At 39.3% G+C, this 21681-nt stretch overlaps 1 protein-coding gene across 2 annotated transcripts in view; it reads right to left on the bottom strand.

The window, feature by feature from the left end:
• NELL2 (neural EGFL like 2) overlaps nt 1-21681 on the bottom strand; it is a 285918-nt gene that overhangs the window by 122426 nt on the left and 141811 nt on the right. For both annotated transcript variants that reach the window (XM_087814712.1, XM_087814711.1), the window contains exon 14: nt 934-1059. In XM_087814712.1, coding sequence (XP_087670838.1) covers nt 934-1059 — 126 coding nt within the window. The remainder of the gene's footprint in view (nt 1-933; nt 1060-21681) is intronic.

Genomic DNA, 21681 nt, shown 5'->3' with positions numbered 1-21681 from the left:
GAAGTGTTATAAAGTCCCTTTCCCTGGAAACCTCTAAGTACTATTTCCACATCCCTCTGATAAGAATTATGAAGTTGGAGGTACAGTAAAAAGTGACAAGAATAACATTTTTAAGTGTTATCCAGCTTTATGATTCTACATGTTTTTCTAAAATATGGCACTTTTATGTTTCTTATACTTAACAAAATAAAAAGAAATCCAAAAGAATGTCTTCTTTCACACCCACGTTTCCTCAAACCCCAGTCTTCAAGCTACCCTCCCAGCATCATTTTCTTTCATATTCTACAGACAGGAACCTATAGAATATGAAGTTAATAGGTTGTCTCATCCCAGGACCATCTTAAGACATTCCTAACACTCATGATATCCCTGAACAGATCCCTGGATGGTATTAAAGGGTCCTGATGTGATATTTCAAAACAAACATAAGCAAAAATGTTATGATGTGGTTACTCAACTGCATTGCCCAGGGGTAAGCAGCAGCTCAATTCTCTTTAATATTCCCATTTCCTAGCACTCCAAAAATCTATTTCTTAGATATCACAATTTGATGTTATTTTTTTCCCTAATCAAAAATGTATTGTGATATAAAGGAGATATTATTTCGGGGTAGTTTCTCAGATTTGCCATAGAATTCACACAAGTATAAATACTGTTTGCATTTAAAATTAGTATAATATTAATTTGGTTCTAAGTTTTTCTTTACCTTCCTAACAGAGTATGAAACTCATCCAGAGCAAGGAAGTATTCCTTTCCTCCGGTCCGATTCACAATGAGCTACCAAGTCAAAACCATATGCTTTCGTTTATAACTTCTTTTGTTGTCAGGGAGTATTTATGGCATACTTCTCCAAAAAAATAGTTTCTTTCAGAAACTTTGAAAAGTAAATTGAAGACGTAGAGAGATTTTACTCCCTAAGGAGCCACTGTTTACCTGTACATGAATAGTCATCAATCCTGATGTACCCAGTCTTACAGATGCACATGAAGGAGCCCGGGGTGTTGACACACAGGGTGTTCTCGCGGCAGTAGTGGCGCCCTTCAGCACACTCGTCGATGTCTGCGGACAAAGGAAGGCAAAGAGGTCAAGGGTGGCCAATGTTCTAGGGTTTCTCTATAATTTTCCTCGGTGGGCAGAACACAATAGTTACTAACTGAAAAGGATTTTTTTAAAGTATTCAAAACATCTCCTTTAATAGGAATGTTTGATATTCAAATGACAGAAACCATAAAAGTTTTTTCCAACAGCTCTTACTGGGGTTTCAGAGATGCCTGTATGTTTCAACTTGCATCGTTCTCCACGTAAGTGGAAATTTCCAGTGCATTCATCTACTTGTGTGTGACGAACTGAATCAGAAAGTACAGATTGGGCTGCTTTAGAGTCTTGGAAGCTTCAATCACTGAGCCTATCGTACATTATTTTTTTATTCACTGGCTATTTTGTACATTTGGTAAGGCCCTGTGAGAGGTGAATAAAATATTCAATATATACCAGGGCTTTAATAACTTCACTTAGAGATATGAAACCAATAACATGAAGCTTATTAGAGATACAAGGAGAGATATAGCTATCCCAGTAAGTGTCAGAACAGAGATGAAATTACAATGTAGAGACCTGATATCAATGAGAAGCTGTAAAATAGTAAAATAAGATACCATGGTGAAGAACTTCTATAGTCATTCACACACACAGTTTTGAGTATAAAGACTTACAAATGTTGGGCCATAATAGGCACTAGTACTAATTGGGGGAGAATGTGAATTTTGACAATAAAACGGTCCCCATTTCATAGCACCTCTCTGCATGGAACATAAAGCATTTTACAAATATTTTATCCCTATATAAAACTATGAAGGGCCTTAATGCATTGGCCAGGCAAGGTATTTCTCCTCCAGAAGTCTGCTTTCTCAACTCCTTGTGGCGAATCCACAATGTAGCATTGCCCTCATTTGTGCTATTAAGAGAAATGGATCAATTACAGGAGATAGCCAGGAGGCCACTACTACAGAAGCCGTGCTATTCACATAATCTCCACTATGCTCCCAGTCCTGAGAGTATCAGAAAAAGTAATTGATACAATCTCAGGAAGCTGTGCTTTAGAGGCAGAAGTCTCTTGGCAATCATCTGAGCTAACTGCATTTTTTACAGATGGAAAAACTGAGGTCTAGGGAGACTCAATTTTCCATTTAACTTCTAAATGAAGGTCAAAACAATAAATTCCAAACCTCTTAGCAGACAAAGTTCTTCCCAGTTTTGCCCTTACTTTTCCACCTTTATAGCTCACAACCTTACTCCTTTTCCCCCCTCAGCGTGTGGTCACACCGAGCTTCTAATTATTCCTTGAACGGGCCGTGCTCTTTCATACCTACACGCCTTGGCTCATGCTATTCTCCCAACTCCTCTCCGCCGACCACAACCCAGTGGATCCTGTCCACCAGTGGATGCACCTGTCAAGAAGCTGTTTAAATGCCTCTCTGAAAACTTCCCTAATGAAGTAAAATGTTCCTTATGCAGTGTTCCCTTGGAAGTTCGTAAATGTTTACATTTTAGATCCATCCATTGCATCTTTATTAATTTTTGTGAGCCTCTTCTCCCCAATAAACCATATATACTCCTCAAGGGTAGGGACCATCTATTCATGCTTCTTAACTCTGGCTGCACATTATTTTATCTTGGATGCTTTTTATTTTTATTATTATTATTTTTAATATATCTTTATTGATTTCAGAGAGAGGAAAGGAGAGGGAGAGAGAGAGATAGAAACATCAATGATGAGAGAGTCATTGATCTGGGGATCGAGCCCACAACCCGGGCATGTGCCCTGACCGGGAATCGAACCCCGATCGCCTGGATCCTAGGTCGATGCTCAACCACTGAGACATGCCTGGCTGGGCTGGATGCTATATAAAAATACTGGTTCTTGGGCCAACTCCTAACCCCCCACTCCAAATTCTGATTTAACTATCTTGGTGAAACAAAGGCAATGTGTGTTTTTTAATCTTCTCCATGATGAGTCTAATGCAGGTGAGAGCTAGATACTAAATATTTAAGGCTTTAGGAGTCAGAGGATCTCTGCTGCAAATTCTTAACTCCATTGTTGTGGCATGAAAGTAACCATAGACAAAATGTATATAAATTAGCCTGGCAATGTTCCAATAAAACTTTATTTATAAAAACAAATGGTGAATAAGATTTGGCCCCCAGACCGCAGTTTGATGATCCCTAGTCTAATGCATAACCAGGGTTAAGAATCACTGAGTATTTCATTCATTTTTGTATCTCCTAGATACCTTGTAGGGTATCTAGGAGATTATGGGGTCAATAAATGCAACAAAATGAATGAATAAATACTTCAAGGCTAGTTTAAGGAAAACCTAAGGATGGCTCTGTTTTCTGACTTATAGGATAATATCATTTTCATGATTAACAAGCTACTTTAAATGTTTGCACTGCTCTACAAGGAAATATCACATTCAATTACAGTCTGAAAATTAAACTCCAAGCAACCTGGAGGAATCTGATGAAAAACTCATTTGCTTCCAGGGTCTTAAGATCATAATAGGAATGCTATGGGATCACTGATGTGCTCAGCTTGATCGATGGCCTTTGACCCCACCCCTCTGAGAGGGTGCTGTGGAGAAGTGGAAGTCACTGAGAACCTTTGCAGGAGCCCCTGGGCTTAAGCTTGGGAGCTGGAAGGGTGGCCATGAAGAAGTTCATGTTCACAAAGGCATGAAGAATTTACCTTTAAGGACTAAATAACCAAGAATAATGAACCTGTCTCAGTGAAGGCATCTTGGCTGTCAGAGGGAAGAATTGCTGAATACACTGTGGAATCCCCTCAAAAGAAGAGTAGCTCCTAGTGAGAGGCTGTAGATCCTGGTGGAGCCAAGGAAGTAGCTTCAGTGCCTAGAGCAGAACTGAGTCCCTGCTAGAGCAAGCTTTAATTATTGAAGGCACCGTACCTCCCACAAACAGTATAAAGTATACTAGCCCAGCAGGAGTAGCTGCCAAACCTGGAAAATCAAACTCATAAGTACAGGTGAAGCATCTGACATCTCATCCAAGAATATTGCAAGAATGGGAACTTGGACAGTACTAAAATCCTATGAGAGGAGGTGGGGAAAAGAGACAGTGAATTCAGGTTATTTCTATTAGTGTGATCCCCAATTTACAGCCATAAATTATGCATAAATTGGTTTATAAGATACATAGGAATAATTTGTGAAAGGATAGTGCTCTAACGGTTGTTTGTTGTTGGGTCTACATGCCAGACTATTGGGAGATGTTGCCCTATCCAATTTCTTTTTGTAGATCTTTTCCTTTTAAGCTGTCATATGGTCAGAAAAATGCAAAGGTGGGCCATAAAGCAAAAACAAGGAACCTAGTTAACGAAGCCTTTCAGGGACTTGAAGGATCTGGATCACATAGAAATATTGGATCCGTGACCAAGAGATATTAAACACCACACCTATTTCCTGAAACCATATTGTGAGGGGGAACAAAGTAAAACACTAACACATGTCACCTCAACACTGTACACCTAATGGCCAATTGCCTTTTTAAATTTCTCTAGCCCCATCTTAAGAAAAGAAACTCCCAAAGAGCTGCATTTACATACTAAAACTGCAAAGCTACATAAATGCCAGTTCCATTTACATATGCAGATACAGGCACAAAAATGGCAAGACTGAAAAGTAATCTGATGGAAAATCATGTTCAAACTCAATCTGGGGTATATTTTAGTTCCAAATCCCAGCTCAAAAACTTAGTCAAATTCTCACAATTCAATTCAATTCTCTACACTCTATTGAATGTTTCTATGTCCAAGTCTTTCCTGGATTTTGAGTCATACTGATGATCCTAAGGGTTAGAGCTACAACCATAGGTGGCTAGCCCTGGGGATCGAGCGCACTTCGGTATAACTTTCTCCTAAGCAGAGAGAACTGCACCAAGTTGGAAAGGGCTGCCACAGAAGATAGCTTCCCGCCGAATATTCAAACATGAGCTAGACATGCTAAGGGCAGAGACAACCAAGAAAAATTTGATGGCGTAGCAGTGCTTGAGGTGGATTTTGAAGAAGTAGGCTCAAAGTGACAGACTTGTACAAAGTTGGAGGGGTTGCCACAGAAGTGTCCTGTCAAACAGAAATGCTCAAAGATGAATGGGAGAACTGTAGAGACTCAAGTCTAGTGTAGATAGCACAGGCAGGAAAATATAAAATGTTGAGAAATAGTGACTATTCCTTTTGATGGGAGTTTGTGCAAAAAAGAAATGGAAATATAGTTATGGGGTAGGAGACACAATTTGACTACACTTAATTGTCCAACAAATATGAGAAAGGTACTTTATTTGATCTGATGTGAAGACATCAAAGCATTTAGAAAAAAGGGAGTGGGCAAATGGCATAGAAAAATAAACTGCACAAGAGTTGGTAGATGGTGGGACTGTGGAGTTGATAAGAGGTACAATCAGGGAGAGGAGACTGTTCATGAATGAATAAAAGTCTGAGTCTTAAGTGGTCACTAAATTTAAGGCCCAGTTTCTCCATATTACTTATCCGTGTCTGAAAGTATCCAAAGCATCCTATTAAACTATTTGTTAATATGTCTGTTGTCTCTTTATATTGGAATATAAGATTCAGGGGGATAGAAACCTTGTTCTAGAACAATGGCTGGCCCTCACAAAGTGTCTGCTGAATTAATCAATGAGTTATTTCATAGCTTTTCATCTGGAAGGCAAAAAGCTAAGTATCCTCACGCATATTGGTCTGACCTGGCCCTCAACTTGGCAGGGTGAATCCTTTCTCCCCACTACACTGCGCAGGCACTTACTCAGACCTGGGCTTTTTGTGGGAACAGTGAACATAAACCATGGTGATGAAAGAGTCGTGCATAGTGGATGGACACTGCAGGGAATCAAGTAACCTGGAATCCAGTCCTTGGCTCTAGTATGAACCTGGCAGCATCTCATCTCCCTGGACATTAATCCCATCATCCAGAAATGCAAAGACTAGAGGTCTCCAAGTCATTACCAGTTCTTACACTTGACAGTTCTAACAATGAGAACATGATCTGTGTGACTGCAGAATTTTATAGGATGCACACTCTCTGACAACTTAAAAAAGCAGCAGTAAACTATATTTCTTCTACTTGAACAACTTCTCTTGCCTTAGGACAATTCAAGCTGATCTATTTTAGAACAGAAATTTATAAATTTATAAATTCCCTTTTATACTATCTGAAAGCTAAGGGCAACCTTGTAATTATTGAGAATCACAGGTTTTTAGACCTGAAAGGAATTTTAGAAATCATCTAACCTACCCCGTCATTTGCAGTGGAAGAAATGGAGGCACAGAGGGGCCAGAGACAAACTAAAGAGGCAGCAGAGATCCATCCGATCATGAAACTTTTGTGAATCACATTAAAAATTCTGGATTTCATTCCTATGTGAAATGGGAAAGTTTTTAGGAAAGGATTAATTGAACCAGATCTGTGTTTTTTTAATATCCCTCTTAGAGCAAAAATTTAAACAGTTAATGAGTGGCAATCATAATGAGAACACAGTTTCCAGACCCCAGGTCCCAAATTAATGTTCCTTTTAGCCTATAGACTGGTCCCCAGACTAGCCTTGCAGGCAGTGGGCACTCGGACATAATGCTCCCTCTCCTGTGTGCTTCTGCCACATAATCCAGCTCCCCCCATCTAGTGCCATTTTACTAATGCCATGGAAAAAAACAAAGCATGCTGTATTTCTAAGGCTATAGCATTTATTTCATTTTGCCCTGTAAAAAGATTATATTAGCATGTTAATGAACACTGACGCCTTCTTGCCCAGCCAATACAATCTTGAAGTCATGCAGCTCAGCTGCAAGAATTCCACACACTGAAGACTAATACAGATCAGTATGGGTTATTGCTAAGCCTTGCCCCATCAGCTGTGAAAAACTGGCTTGGCAAAGTTGGCAAAGAGATCAATAACTTAATTCATAAACTGGGAAAAAGGCTAAGTCTGAGAAATGTAATTCTGGAAAAAGTTTTGAAAGTAACATTTGGGAAGATAAGAGTATTTTTTTAAAAATAAAAAAAATTTGCAAGTGTAAGTAGGCTGCTCAGTGAAAAATCAGTAAAGAATAAATTAAAATGTCATTTACAAATAAGCAAGCATTTAAAGGAATTGCCAAGAACCATGTTTAAGTCAGTGGCATTAATGAGTTTGTTTACTTAATATTAATTTTTATGTATTAAAAACTATATCATATGTTACTAAAACATGATTTTTTTTGACATCTCAAAATAATAATCATACATTTCTTTCATTTATTTAAAAAAATTCATTCACTGTAAATTGCATGGTACATTCTTCAAGAAAAGTAAAAGCTATATCAGTTTTTTTACTACAATTAATAAGATATATTATTCCTAGCTTTGGAATTCATATATATATATATATATACATATATATATTCTTCAAAATAATGTATATACACACTTTGAATAATTATAAGGGCAGTGTTTATTAAAATACATTTCACTTTTAAAATTGAGCTATCAGCTGTTAAAGTGTATATACATTTATGTGGGGACGCCCTGTATATATATGGAGTCATGTGAGACAGGGTTGAGAGTGGATCATAAAATAATACCTTTGGGAACAGACAAGATAATTTGAAAAACTAAGGGACAGAGGAAACAAAAGCATGAGTAGTTTATCCATGTAAGTCAGATCTACTGAATCCCTGCTATGCCCAATAAATTAACTTTGACACCAATGGCATAGCCTTGAATAAAACAGCTGTGGCATCTGTCCTTGCAGAGCTTATGGTCTTTCTGACAAGAAAGACAATAATAATTTTTAAAACGTCATGGGCGTGTTTGATAAGAATAGTGCCACCTGGGGAAATAGTGAGAGTCTCAAATCTAGCCTTACGTCAAGGCAAAGCTTCCAGGAGGACAAGACATCTAAGCACAGGATAAGGGAGAAGCAGAATTAGCCAGGTGAGATGGGAAAAAGAGCATTTCAAACAAAGAAATACGTGCAAATGCTGGAAAGTGAGAGAACCTGATGTATTCAAAGGACAGCAAACCGATCGGTGCAGCTGACAGAGTAAGCGGGAGCTGTTTTGAGTGGGAGAGAGCTTGACGTTATCTTAGGATCAACGGGAACCTATTAAAGTTTTTAAAATCAATTTTTAATACATTGTGTGCGCAGGATAGAAAATTTTAAAGATTGTATAGAATGCACAGTAAAAATAAGTCTGACCCTTCGCCACTCAGTTCTCCCGCTCCTAATTCCCGGGTCAACCAGTGTTACCAATCTCTTGAGCAACCTCCCAGAGATACTCTGCATCCGCCTCAGCACGTGCACGGGGTGGGGGTGTTGCTTCGCCTCTGAAGGATGTTAAGCCGGTGACTGAGATGACGTGAGTTACTAAGCAAGACCCTTTACTTGCAAGGCAGAGGATGGATTAGAGAAGAGCCAAACTGGAAGCTAGGAGGAAGCTCACTTAATAGCTTGGATTCCTGTATCTGTGACAGTATATTCTAGTTGCATATGGAGAGAGTGTGGCAAATTCGAAAAAACGTATATGGGATCTACAACTGGCTGCATTCTCAGACTGAATGGATACCTACAGATGAAGGGGGAAGCTCTCAATGATTACATCTTCCTTTCTTAACGGCTAGGTGGACCTGTAGTGTGGGAAACTGGAGAAATGCATGTGGCTGATGGAGAAGTATGGTTTAGGGCGTGTTGGATTTGAGGGGCTCATGATACATCCAAGTAGAAATGTCCAGGAGGCAGTTGTGGGCCTGGAGCTCAGGAGAAAAGACAGGGCTGAAGGTCAAGATTTGGGGAGTCCTAAGCACAGAGAAGGTGATTAAAGTCATGGTCTTACACAATATCGCCCAGGGAGAGGGTGCAGAATTAGAAGAAAAAAATTAAGATAGAGCCCTGGGGAATGTCAGCACTTAAGGGGCAACTAAAGAACGGAGACTAAGAAAGATTGCTCAGACAGGTAGCAGCAAATTTAGAAGAGCTGGAGGCAGACAAATGTCAAAATAGTGGTCAGCTATCACCTTTTCAATGTACCTTCTATATTTGGGGAAATGCCCATCTCCCCAAGAAAGAACTCACAACTCAAATTTTCAGTGTACTTGACAGCTAGGACATAAGCCTATAACCTAGGCCTGCAATCAGGGGCACTCATGCAAAACCAGTTCAGAAAAGAACTCATAACTAAGCAAGGTTGTGAAATCTTCCAGCAGCTGTAATGGAGAGGGCACTCAGCACTTAGTGTGGTGGCCTGGCTTCTGGAGCCCAGTCCTCGGCGTCATCAGTGAAAGGTACGCAGTGTTTGTGTGAGTTGTGGAGAAAACACTAAGAGGCAGAGGTAGTGGGATTTGTACCCAAGTGTGACAGGTGTTGTCTTAGCTGAACATATTCTAAACCTGTCCTCCCACATATACTGTGAGCCACCTAACATCCCTCAATACGTTCCTTTTCTGTTTAAACTGCAGAGTGAATTCTGTTGCTTGCAACTCTGATCCCTGATCAATAAAACGTAGTATCACGAAGACAAGGTAAATAAGTGTTTGTAGGAGGGAGTGATCAATAGAATTAATTGCTGCCTAGAGGTCAAGTAAGATACTGGCTGAAAGATGTCTGATTTAACAATATAGAAGATATCAGTGACCTTGGTGAGAGTAGTTTGGAGGAGATATGGGATGAAATATCCAGACTGAAGTGGGTTAAGGAGAGCACATAACTTGAAGAAACGGAGACACTGAAAATAGGTCGCACCTTTAAGAACTTTGCTTATAAATGAGCAGAAGGGCAATAACACAAAAGTTAGAAGGGGATGTGGGGTTTGGGGGAAAACTTGATCATATTTAAATGCTGATGGGAGGGCCCTGGCCAGTGTGGCTCAGTAGGTTGGAGCATTGTCCTGTTCACTGAAAGGTCTTGGGTTCAAGTCCTGGTCAGGGCACATACCCAGGTTGCAGGTTTGATCCCCAGTCAAGGAGCATGTGGGAGGCAACTGATAGATGTTTCACTCTCATATTGATGTTGCTCTCTCTCCCTCTCTCCCTCCCCCCCCAAAAAATCAAATAAAAAGAAAAGCATGTCCTTGGGTAAGGATTAAAAATAAAAATTAAATACTGATGGGAGGGAGTGAATAGAAAGAAGCTGTGGGAGTAATGGATGTCTTCCCTCTGAAGACAGACGAGATGGGTTCAGATACTCAGATGGACCTGTTACTCCCGGGAGCGGTGTCTGCTCCACTGAGAGCTGGGCGAGGGAAGGATCAGCATGAAGCGTGCCGAGTTACGAAATGGGAGCAGGTGAAGGAGGCATCTGCTGAGAATAAGAGAATGGGCACAGCCAAAAGTTGATAGGGCACAGTGAACGTTTAGAATAACCATTGTAGGAAACAAGAGGAACTGAGCTAGGATGCCTAGTAGAATCACCAAGCAGAGTACAGCACCCAGCTGAGGTTGGTAACCACGCACAGATCTACCACTTGACATTTCTGTGACACTTTGATTCTTACAATGCATGTTCATATGTATGATATGTTCATTCTCACAATAACCCTCTCACCTATAGGAAACAGATAAGAGTTCCTCTCCTTTGCACAGCCAAGGAACCTGCTTGAAACTGAGAAGTCTCCCAAATGGTTGCTGTAAGCTCGTGGTTGGCAAATCTAGTGCAGAATCACTCCATGTAACTCACTGTTCCTCCACAATCTGGTCCCTATCTTTGCAGTTTAATCTACTAACACTCCTGGATATAAGCCTCCTGTTGCAGAAAAACTCCAAAACCTGTCTTGCTCTTTCTCTTTGCTTTCTCTTCTCTGCCAATCCAAATTGGATTCACTCTTCAAGACCCAGATGAAGTCCCAATTCTTCCACAATCTCTCCCTAACCCCGTGGGCCAAGGGGATTCCATCTGTCTCTACTTGTGCACTTTCTGTCAGTGGCTATTCGTGGCTAGTTGGTAAACTGTTTTGGCTGAATCCAACTTGCTTGAAATTAAGGAACAGACAGGCTCATTTGAAAGATTGCCTTGTCGTGTTGAATTTGAAAATTCGTCAAGTTGAATAGCATTCTTTCCAAGAAGGCAGATTAGTATTTTCAAATATTAAAAACTAATTTAATAAATATATATTTATTTTGCCAAAAACAAGGGTTTACTCATTACAATATCCAAATCCCTGCCTATTCAGTTATTAGGTTAATCTAAACATTACATCAGTGTTTGCATGGAAGACATGGAGCCTCTCCAACTCCCAATTGCTTGTTCAGACATAAATCACTGACTAAGGTACATTGCTACATTTGCCAATGTTAATCAATGTTCAATGCTGATTAGGAGGGATGACCTCACAAGAGCTCAGTATAAACAAACAATGTTCTACAATTTCAGTTCCATTCTGTCACCATCAATGTTCTTATTTGAGGATATGAACAATTTTTATAAATATATTTGGGAGCATATTCTTCATATTAAAGAAAAATTACTTGAGGGAAATTTAAAATGGAATAAAAGGTAAAAATGAAAATATTCTTATGCATTATTAAAACCTCAGGGATCTATTTTTATATCCTACTGATGAATGAAAGATGTAATTTAGAACCATAATGTGCTTGCCTCTTAACCAAAGCTTCATTTCATTAAAGGTAGCACCAGCTTCCTAATGTCCAAACACATGGGGCTCTTTTCTGGCTCAGGAATAGTTATTTGTCTAAACAAGCCAAATTCTTCTCCATCATATAACTCAAATCTCTCACTCCTCTCTGTTACATTCATTTAATTTGTCCCATGATATACAACTATTTTAGTCCCCTAAAAACCTTTTCTTATTTCTATTCATAATATTAATAATAAAACTGACATTTGCTCCAATGTCTGATGTCTTGACCATATCATTTCATTTTTCTTCACAGCATCGCGTCTTTTGCCAACAGATCCCAAACATCATCTCAGGACCATTGAATCAAAGTTGGGTGTGTTGCCCTGGATGGCGTGGCTCGGTGGTTAGAGAGTTGGCCTATGAACCAAAGGGTCCCTGGTTCAATTCCCAGTCAAAGGCATGTACCTGGGTTGCAGGTTGAATCCCCAGCCTCAGTCTGGGTGTTTGGGGCACATTCGAGAGGTGGCCAATCAATGTATCTTTCTCACATTGATGTTTCTCTCTTTCTCCCCCTCCCTCCTTTCCTCCCACTAGCTCTAAAAAAAATCAATGGAAAAAATATCCTCAGGTGAAGATTAACAAAAAAATAAAAAGTTGGATTTGTTTTTTGTGTGCAATCCTGATATATTTCTAGCTATATGTTTTCCTATCATTAATCATGCTCCAACTTCCACTGCCTATCTCCAAGCCTTTTTTCAGATTTCTTTAATGCACACGATAATCTTATTTTATATTGAAGTTGGTTCTTCTTTTTGAAAGCTAATGAATACATAAAGGGAGGAAGAGAATTGTAAAAGGAATGCTAATAGTTGTGTTCATTTCAAGCAAACATTTGTTAATCGACTTCACTTTTTACAAATATAACCAGAACATATGACTCGAAGTTCTTGGAAGGCAAGATAGAGCTGGTATTTATAATTTAATCTCTAAGTTATACTTGACCTTAAACTTAATGGAGTTGGAAAAAGACCTTTTCCATCAATTAAATTATTAAAAATATTAGTCATATGATGTCTCTTGTCACTTCAAAATTAATTCTTTTCCAGGGACATGGCTTAAAGAATAATTTTCATTTATCTAATGAAAAAATGATAATGAACTGCTGCTTCACCTAAGACATCTGCAATTAATTTAAAATGAATTGTTTAATTCTAAGCAGACATTGTCTCCCTGATAATAAAAACAAGTATATGCATATGCAGCTATCAAATATTTTAAGCTGCCATGCATTTACAGAAAAATAACATGAATTTTCATAGTTACATTTAAAATCTTATCATATAATTTGCAAATTAGGATGAATAATACATACTCTATATCAAAGAACTGGTTAGAATATTATTTAGACCAGAAAGGAATAAGGTATGAAGTGGTTTGGTTCTGGAAATAATAAACCATGGTAATTTAGTTACTGAAGTAGCCGAAGACCTTATTATAATTGGCTTAAAATAGAAGATAATATCATTATATGGACTCTAAGTGTATTGTTACCTAAAGTTTTCAATATACTAATGAAGTAATATCTTAGTTCCAAAAATGAATTCATATTGCATGAACTGACTGATACACTGGTAGTAATAAATATATGTAAGAAACCCAAGTTTAATCACAAATTTTTACCAAGGATTTATTTTTCTGGAAGGTATTTTCACATACTAATCTCATTTACCCTCCACTCTCCACCAACCTCATAACACAAATTCTCTCCATTTAACAAATGAGGAGACTGAGGCTCAGAGATATTAAGTGATCTGCACAAATTCCCACAGTGAGTAAAACAGCAGAGCTAAGGATAAAATCCAAGTCATTTGTGTAATGTCCTTTCCATAACATCAGAATTCTCTCCACTTGTCAAAAATGGAAATATTTTTATTTGATGGATTAAACAATTTACATTAATTTATCTATTAAATCCCAAAATTTCTTCTGACATGTATTTTAAGAAAATAATTATAGGTGGTTGCACATATAAATCTACAAAGTATCCGCCCAGGTACCAGAATGATCTATGCACAGGGAATATATACAAAATAAGTATTTGTTCTGATTTGCTTTACAGCATTGAAACAATTGACTAGAAAAAGGGTAGCTATTTATAAATGCTTGTTTAACACTGGCAGACAGTAAATGTTTCCCTCATATCACACTACAAAGAAATGCAAAGGTAAGCAATTTCGTGAGAGTAGTAGGACACAGAAAAGTCAACATCCTGCCAGAAATTCAATAATGCTACAGGCTATGGATACAAATTTCCTTGGCTGCTGGTGAGTCTGAGGCCTCCCTTCAACACCTCCTCAGTTAATTCTGAGTGTACCCTGAGCGTTTCCCTGGGCTCCGGAATAAATAAACACAACTTGCCATCACCTCCCACTACCCTGCCCCTGGGCATCCTCTGGGCCTTTTCCATGTGCTCTGAGTCTCTGCCAAAGCTAGTACATATCCCTGTGTCCCTACTTTTGTCCCTTTAAAAGAAGTTCCCCTCCCCAAACATACAAAACTCTTGAGACACCCCACACAGCATTGTCTTTAGTCTTTACAGCAAGATCAGAGCTACTCAAAAATAGGGGTTAAAAAGTCCTTGTACCTAATTTTGTTTTTTTATTTGGGACCCAGGTCCTACTGTAGCCTTGTTTACACCCTAAATATAAGAGTTTACTCTCTTCTCCATCACCACATTATGTCTCTCCCACCATTCAGTGTGTAAGCCAGCTCCAACACCCAGGTAGCCCTAACGCTTGTATGCAAACCTCTCCTCACTTCTGGCATAAAACCAAAAGCCCTAAAGAGAATCAAATAGTACAGACACTGCCCTAGATGCTTTGGCTCAGTGATTAGAGCATCGGCCCACAGATTGAAGGGTCTCTGGTTCAATTCCAGTCAAGGGCACACACCTTGGTTGCAGGCTCCATCCCCAGACCCATGTGGGGTGCATGTGGGTGGTAACCAGCCAACGTGGATCTCTCACATCAATGTTTCTCTCCCTCCCTCCCTCCCTCCCTCCCTCCCTCCCTCCCTCCCTCCCTCCCTCCCTCCCTCCCTCCCTCCCTCCCTCTTTCTCTGAAAAGCAGTGGAAAAATATCTTCAGGTGAAGGTTAAAAAAATAAAAATAAAAGTAATAATACAGACACTGGGGTAGGTATCACACTCACAGGTAGCCATGGTTTTTTTCTTTACTTAGCTTAAACCTATGTTTCTCAACTGGGAATAGTTTTGCCCTCCAAGGGAAATCTGGCAAAGTCTGAAGACATTTTTGTTATCATAACTGGGAGTGGGGGGACAGACACAGGTGGGCTACTGGCATCTAGTGGGCAGAGGCCAGGGAGGCTGCTAAATGTCCTAAAATACACTGGATAACACCCATAATGAAGAATTCTCTGGTACAAAATGTCAATTGGGCCAAGGCTGGGAAACCCTGGTTTAAACCAACACCCCTGTGATACACAGGAATATATGACCAAACAGGCTCAACAATTTATCTTTCTAGGCAGGAGTACACTAACTAAAGACTAAAAAAGTAATTTTTGAAAATCCATCCTTAGAAGGATGTCAATATAAAATAAGAAGAATCCTTTTCAAACTTAATGTACATAATCACCCATCGATGTTGTAAAGATGCAGATTTTTGAGACTCAACCTTGACTCCTAAGGAAAATTCAGGTTGCACCCAGGAATGGGCATTCTGAACAGGTCTTTAAATGATTTCAATGCAGCTTGAATTACACTCTAAGAAACCAGGTTGAGGAAACCACACTGTATCCTGATGAAAATAAACTGAGACTGTGAACACTAAAATTCCTCTCCACTGAGCATAAGGCTTAGAAACACAGGAGAGCTACCAAATCACTAAGATGATAAATTAATAAACTTTAGGCCTTAAACTAGTGCTCTTCAAATTTCCTGATGTGTAAGAATCACCTGGAGATCTTGTTGAGATGCAGATTCTGATTCAGTAGGTATGAGATAAAGTATGAGATTCTGTGATTCTAACCAACTCCCAGGTGATAACTTCTATTGCTGACTCTCAGACCAGCACCTTGAGGCCTTAAAAAACAACTGCTGCCCGGCTGGGCATGGCTCAGTGGTTGAGCGTCGACCTAGGATCCAGGCGATCGGGGTTCAATTCCCGGTCAGGGCACATGCCCCGGTTGTGGGCTTGATCAATGACTCTCTCATCATCGATGTTTCTGTCTCTCTCTCCCTCTGCTTTCCTCTCTCTGAAATCAATAAAGATATACTTAAAAAAAAAAAAAAAAAAAAAACTGCTAAAAGAGTATGAGGACCAGGACTACTTATTTTAACAGAACATAAAAACAGAAATTACAATTCTCATTTCCCTCTGTGTCTAGAAAATGGGCATAGGCTTTACTGTCACCTCCAGTAGAAAGTGAGCTCCATGAGAACAAGGACTTAATCAGTTTTGCTCATAACTGTCTTACCAGCACCCACTCAAGGCCTAGCATATAGTATGTGCTCAACAAATACTGTGAATAAATGAATGCTGAACAAATAGATTCTCTATATTCAGTCTAATGAAAGAAGCCAATCATAGATCAAAATCCCAAGAATAGCCTATGGATCCACCTCTGAGAAAAAGAAGTGCTGTTCTTAACTCCATTTGATACATACATAGATATATCATTAATTGATGACTGGTTTATGATTTCTTCTCTATACATCATCCAAAGTGATCATAAACTCCACTAGACTTATACGAGTATTTCCTATAGGAGTGCATTCTTTGGGGGTAGAGGGGATCCGCTGATCATGAAATCCACACAACTATAGTGTTTTGTTTCAAAAGAATAGTATATGGGTAGCCTTGATCACTTCTTCAACTGCCTTTGCATGGGAACCTATGCCTAAGAAGAAATCCAGAGAAGTTTAACCTTTATTAGGTTTGATTTTTAAAATTTAAAGTCCTTCCTTCATGTCAGAGGAGACCCTGACTTCAAAGAACAGAATGCCTTTTGCCTTTTTCTCTGATTTGTGGATCTTAATGGCGCTCAAGTTTACAAATGAATGGAAATTGATTTTTGAGTTAGAGAAAGCTGAAGTTAATTTAATGGAAATTATTCATCCCAGAGACTAAATGATGACTGAGTCGCCCCCCAAAAGTGGCTACTACACATTCAAATTTAGCTGTGTCACTTGATAGGAATTTCTCAGAACTTTTGCACCAAAACTCCTCAATTGGAGAAGAAATTATTTTCATGAAAAACAAACAAAAAAACAAAACAGACATTATTTCCTCAGCATTGTAATCATGTTAAATAGATGTTCCTCAATGCCTAAAAACACTTTAATGTTTCCATATATCATATTAATTCCAAAAACTGTTTTATGTTGCAACTTTTTAACTTGGTTGGATGGATAGATGGTGCCATTAAAGGCCAATTCATATTTGGAAACATCAGAAATGCTTTTGCTCTTCTTTTTTTTTCTTAACTTGTAACTTTGATGGTTAATTTTATACGTCAACTTGACAAGGCCTGGGGTGACCAGGCATTTGGTCAGACTTCATTCTGGGTAGTGTCTGTGAGGGTGCCTCTGGACGAGATTAACATTAATTTGGTAGACTGTGTAAAGCAGACTGCCCAGCCTAATGTGGGTGAATCCCATCCAATTAATCCAAAATCAGAATAGGACTAAAGGGCTGAGTAAGAGGAACTGCTTGCCTGACTAATTAGCTGGGACATTGGTCTTCTCTTGTCCTTGGATTGGAACTTACACCATCAGCTCTCCCAGGTATCCTCTGACAGGAAATCTTGGGACTTCTCAGTCTTCATAATCACATAAACCAAGTCCTTATTATCTATCATCTATCATCTATCTATCTATCATCTATCTATCTATCTATCTATCTATCTATCTATCTATCTATCTATCTATCTATCTATCTATCATCTATCTATCTATATCTATCATCTATCCATCCATCCATCCATGTCTATTTCCATTTCTATATCTCTGTCTATGTACAGCAGTCTCCCTTACCTGTGGGGCATATGTTCCAAGACCCCAATGAACACCTGAAATCACAGACAGTACCAAACCCTAGATATACCCTATTTTTCCCCCTATACATATATACCTCTAATAAAGTTTAACTTATACGTTAGGCAATTTCACAGATAAAATATTTGTTCTTAGCAACCTCAGCATACGATATTTTGTTGTTTCCCTATTATGCCAAGAACTTTCACCTTTTCACTTCCAAGGAAGCAGTTTACAGCTTCTCTTTGGCACATCTGAGTTGGCAGCACCTTCCATTTGCACTCTGGGGTCATCATTCAGTAAAGTAAGGGCCGCTTGAGCGCAAGCACTGCAATGGCACGGCAGCAGATCCGGTAACCCGGGCGGCCACTCAGTCACTAACGGGCAGGCGCTGGACAAAGGGACGACTCCTGTTCAGGGCAGGGCCTCGTGAGATTTCATCATACCACTCAGAATGGGGCTCAATTTAAAACATAAATTTTTTGTTTCTGGAATTTTTCATTTAATATTTCTGAACCATGATTGACTGTGGGTAACTGAAACCACGAAAAGCAAAACTGCAGATAAGGGGGGGGAATGCTGTTTGTCCTTTTGGTTCTGTTTTTCTGGAGAACTCTCATTAATACAGTAACCTTGTACTTTTTTTATTCAAGATGCTACCATAACACACCACAGAGAGTGCATCATTAACCATAGTTTTGAAAGCTACAGCGTCTGCTAGAATTCCCTAATTAATCCCACAGGGCTCAGTCCTCTGGTTATTTATCCCCACTCTGTTAACCATGCTTCCCATTAGCTCCAGCGGGAACTTGTGTGCAGGGCTTACAATAAAAAATTGGAACTCATTCGATATCTTTCCCTTCATATCTCTCAGAGCAACTCTGTGAGGCTATCACTCATCTTATTCTTGAAGAAATTCTCTCAGATTAGCCCTCTATTCCATAGTTAATGAAATGCAGATACTGGCTATATCAGGAACTCACCACTAAAGGAATTAGTTGTGCAGTGGTAAGCAGCTGAGAAAGAGGGAGGGAGGGAGGGAGGGAGGGAGGGAGGGAGGGAGGGAGGGGGGAGGGAGGGAGGGAGGGAGGGAGGGGGGGAGGGAGGGAGGGAGGGAGGGAGGGAGGGAGGGAGGGAGGGAGGGAGGGAGGGAGGGAGGGAGAGGAGGGAAAGAGAGAGGAAGTTTGTTTTCCCATTGTCTTCCTGTGTGGGTTATTTATTGTGGGCTCAGCTCATTACAGTTTCTGTAACCGCAATGAGATGTTTTCTGGATGCACTAGAGAAATTTTTCTTTTCAGAAACAATCCATTTTTAAAGCAGTTAACTCGCTTACCAAAAGAAAAATCTATATGCTATTCTTATTTATCAAAATGAGAATTAGATTAGGTATCTAATGAGTAAATTAAAAGTAGTAAAAATTTTAAAACACTACATTTAAAGATAGATGACATAAACTTGAACCCTGACTTTACTGTTTGCTGTCTGGGTAAATAATTGGGGGCAAATCATTTCATTTCCAAGCTCTTCAGCTTTCTGAACCGCAAGATAGGAGATTATAATGATGCCTGCATCATAGGACTGCTGGGTGAAATAAGATGTATGTGGAAGGCATTTTAAATGAATCTAAAGAACCATTTGGTTATTAGTAGTTGGTGGTATTTTTTATTACAGTCTTATTGACAAACAATAGCAGGAAAGGAGAATAAAAATAGAAGCATAGAGAAATTGCATGTTTTCATTAAGAGTTATGGTCACATTACTTGTACATGGCTAGAATCTTCTGAAAAAAGGTAGAAGAGACATCATTAGCTAACGGGCTGCATTAAAAAGACAAATGAGGTGGGAGGAGGCAGTGTTCCTTTTGATATGATGGGTGGGGAAAAAAAGGTATTTGTGGTCCTTTTACCATGCATGCCATTTATCAGTACACATGTAATTTAACAAATAATGACTGTTATAAGTGAGTAAATTTCTTTTTTTGCACTACTCAAAATAATTTTTAAGGCCAATACATACCAATTTAAAACAACTGAATCTCTTTCTAGCTATAAAAATCAGTATGACGATTAGACTTTTCTATATAATATAAACTCATTCAATAAGTTCCATGCTTGTCCTGAATAACCTTTGGGGGTGAGGTAGCCTAAAGGAACCCCCCTGTTCAGCATAACAAAGCATTTCAAGCCATCAGTAAAGAAGTATATCTTAAACTCTACCTGTCTGGTTCTGTTTTAGAAGCTTGGGACAATTCAAGAAAAAAAAAACAATCTATAACAACAAAACATATGTTATAGGTGGGAGAAATATATATAGACACATATATGAATCCCTTCATAAAGAATATAGTATCTAATGTATGTTACAACTGGATGATACAGAACAAGGTACTAATTCTTTAGTCCAATAAAACTTAAAAATCAATTTGAGAAATTAAATCTATGTACACTTAATCCATCAAGAGAATCCTCAAAGAAAAAATAAAAATTAAGCAGTCTAGAATGATAATTAAGTCATGGATAGTTTCACCAGTAAACAAAAAGCATTTCTTTCAGATTGCATTAGTTTACTAGGACCACCGTGAAGTATCACAAACTGGGGGCATAAGCAGCAGAAATTTGTCTCACAAGTCTTGAGTCCAAAATCAAGGTGTGGGAGGACTGGGCCCTGCTGAGGTAGGACAGCTGATTGCACGCCGCCTGCCTAACTCCGGCTTTGCTGGGAACCTTCGGTGTCCTCGGCTTCCAGGCCTCTGCCCGGCCTCTGCCTTCGCAGGTATGATCACGGCGCTCCTTTCCTTACAAGCCTTCGTGGGCTTCCCCTTGTGCTTATCACAAAACCCTCAGCCTCTCCAGGCACCTCTCCCTGGCTCCCCGCCTTCTTCAGTTCTTACAAAGTCCTTTCCACCCAGAGCCCCAGACACGCCGATTATTCCCCCGGGAAGCTCCCTCCTTTCCCACCCTAACTCACGGGCCTGGCTGCTTTATACTTAATCTTCAGATTTCAGAAAACAACCGTTTTTTTCAAGCCCTGCCACCTGTCCCGATCAGACCCCCCGTTAGCCTGTTTCTTTCAGGGCATTTGCCACACGTACAATTAAGTGGCCTTTGGCGTAATGATCTGGTTATTATCTTTCTTGCCTGAGAAAATATGGGTCATTATGTCTTACTTGCTGTCTCACCTCTAGCCTAGCCTTGAACAAGGCAGGCATTCAGTGAATATTTACAAGTGAATAAATGAACTTCAGCGTTTACCAGGTGCTTCTACCAGGTGCCAATCAAGTAAACTTAGTAAAAATCAGTAGTCTGAATTATAGTCCTGTCATTTCAGCAACCCCACAGATTTAGTGAATAAAATGTATATTATTTACAAATGAACACTTGCTCAGTTTTGTTTATAATGAAAAGTCTAATTTCTTAGAGGACCGCAAATTTATAAGACCAGCTGATAGAGAGCATGTACAATTGCATAAATGTTTTTAAAACTGTTGCTCCTGAGAAGTCAAAACGTCCTTAAATTTAGCAACAACAACAACAAAATGAAAATAAAACCAAATTTGATGAGAATGCTGCAAAGCCTGTTAACATGAACAACAAAAGATATAATATTAAATGTCCTCATGTATTAAAAAATTCAGGGTCTCTATAATAAACCAAATGGTTTTCCATAATTTTCTCAAGTTTTGAAGATTACATCTTTAAATGACACATAAATATCATGAGGCAATTTACAAACCATTTTTCAATATGATCCATTCAGGATACTTTATTGTCAAAACTTACCATGGACATGCTCCCTCCTCTTTACCTCCCTTACCACTCCCTCAATCCAGGCCACCAACACCTTTGCCTAGACGGCTGCTGTGGCCTTCCAGCCAGTCCCCCTGTTTGCACCCCTGTTCTCCCCACCACCAACCCAATATTTCATCTCACACACTGCAGGAAGGAGTCTCCTTACACGTTTTGAGCATGTCACTCCCCTACTTGAGACAAATC

Source organism: Miniopterus natalensis, chromosome 2 (genome assembly GCF_054644295.1).
Source record: "Miniopterus natalensis isolate mMinNat1 chromosome 2, mMinNat1.hap1, whole genome shotgun sequence".
Taxonomy (NCBI): domain Eukaryota; kingdom Metazoa; phylum Chordata; class Mammalia; order Chiroptera; family Miniopteridae; genus Miniopterus; species Miniopterus natalensis.
Note: the sequence above shows the minus strand (reverse complement) of the source record. Positions and strands in the feature narration are given on the sequence as shown.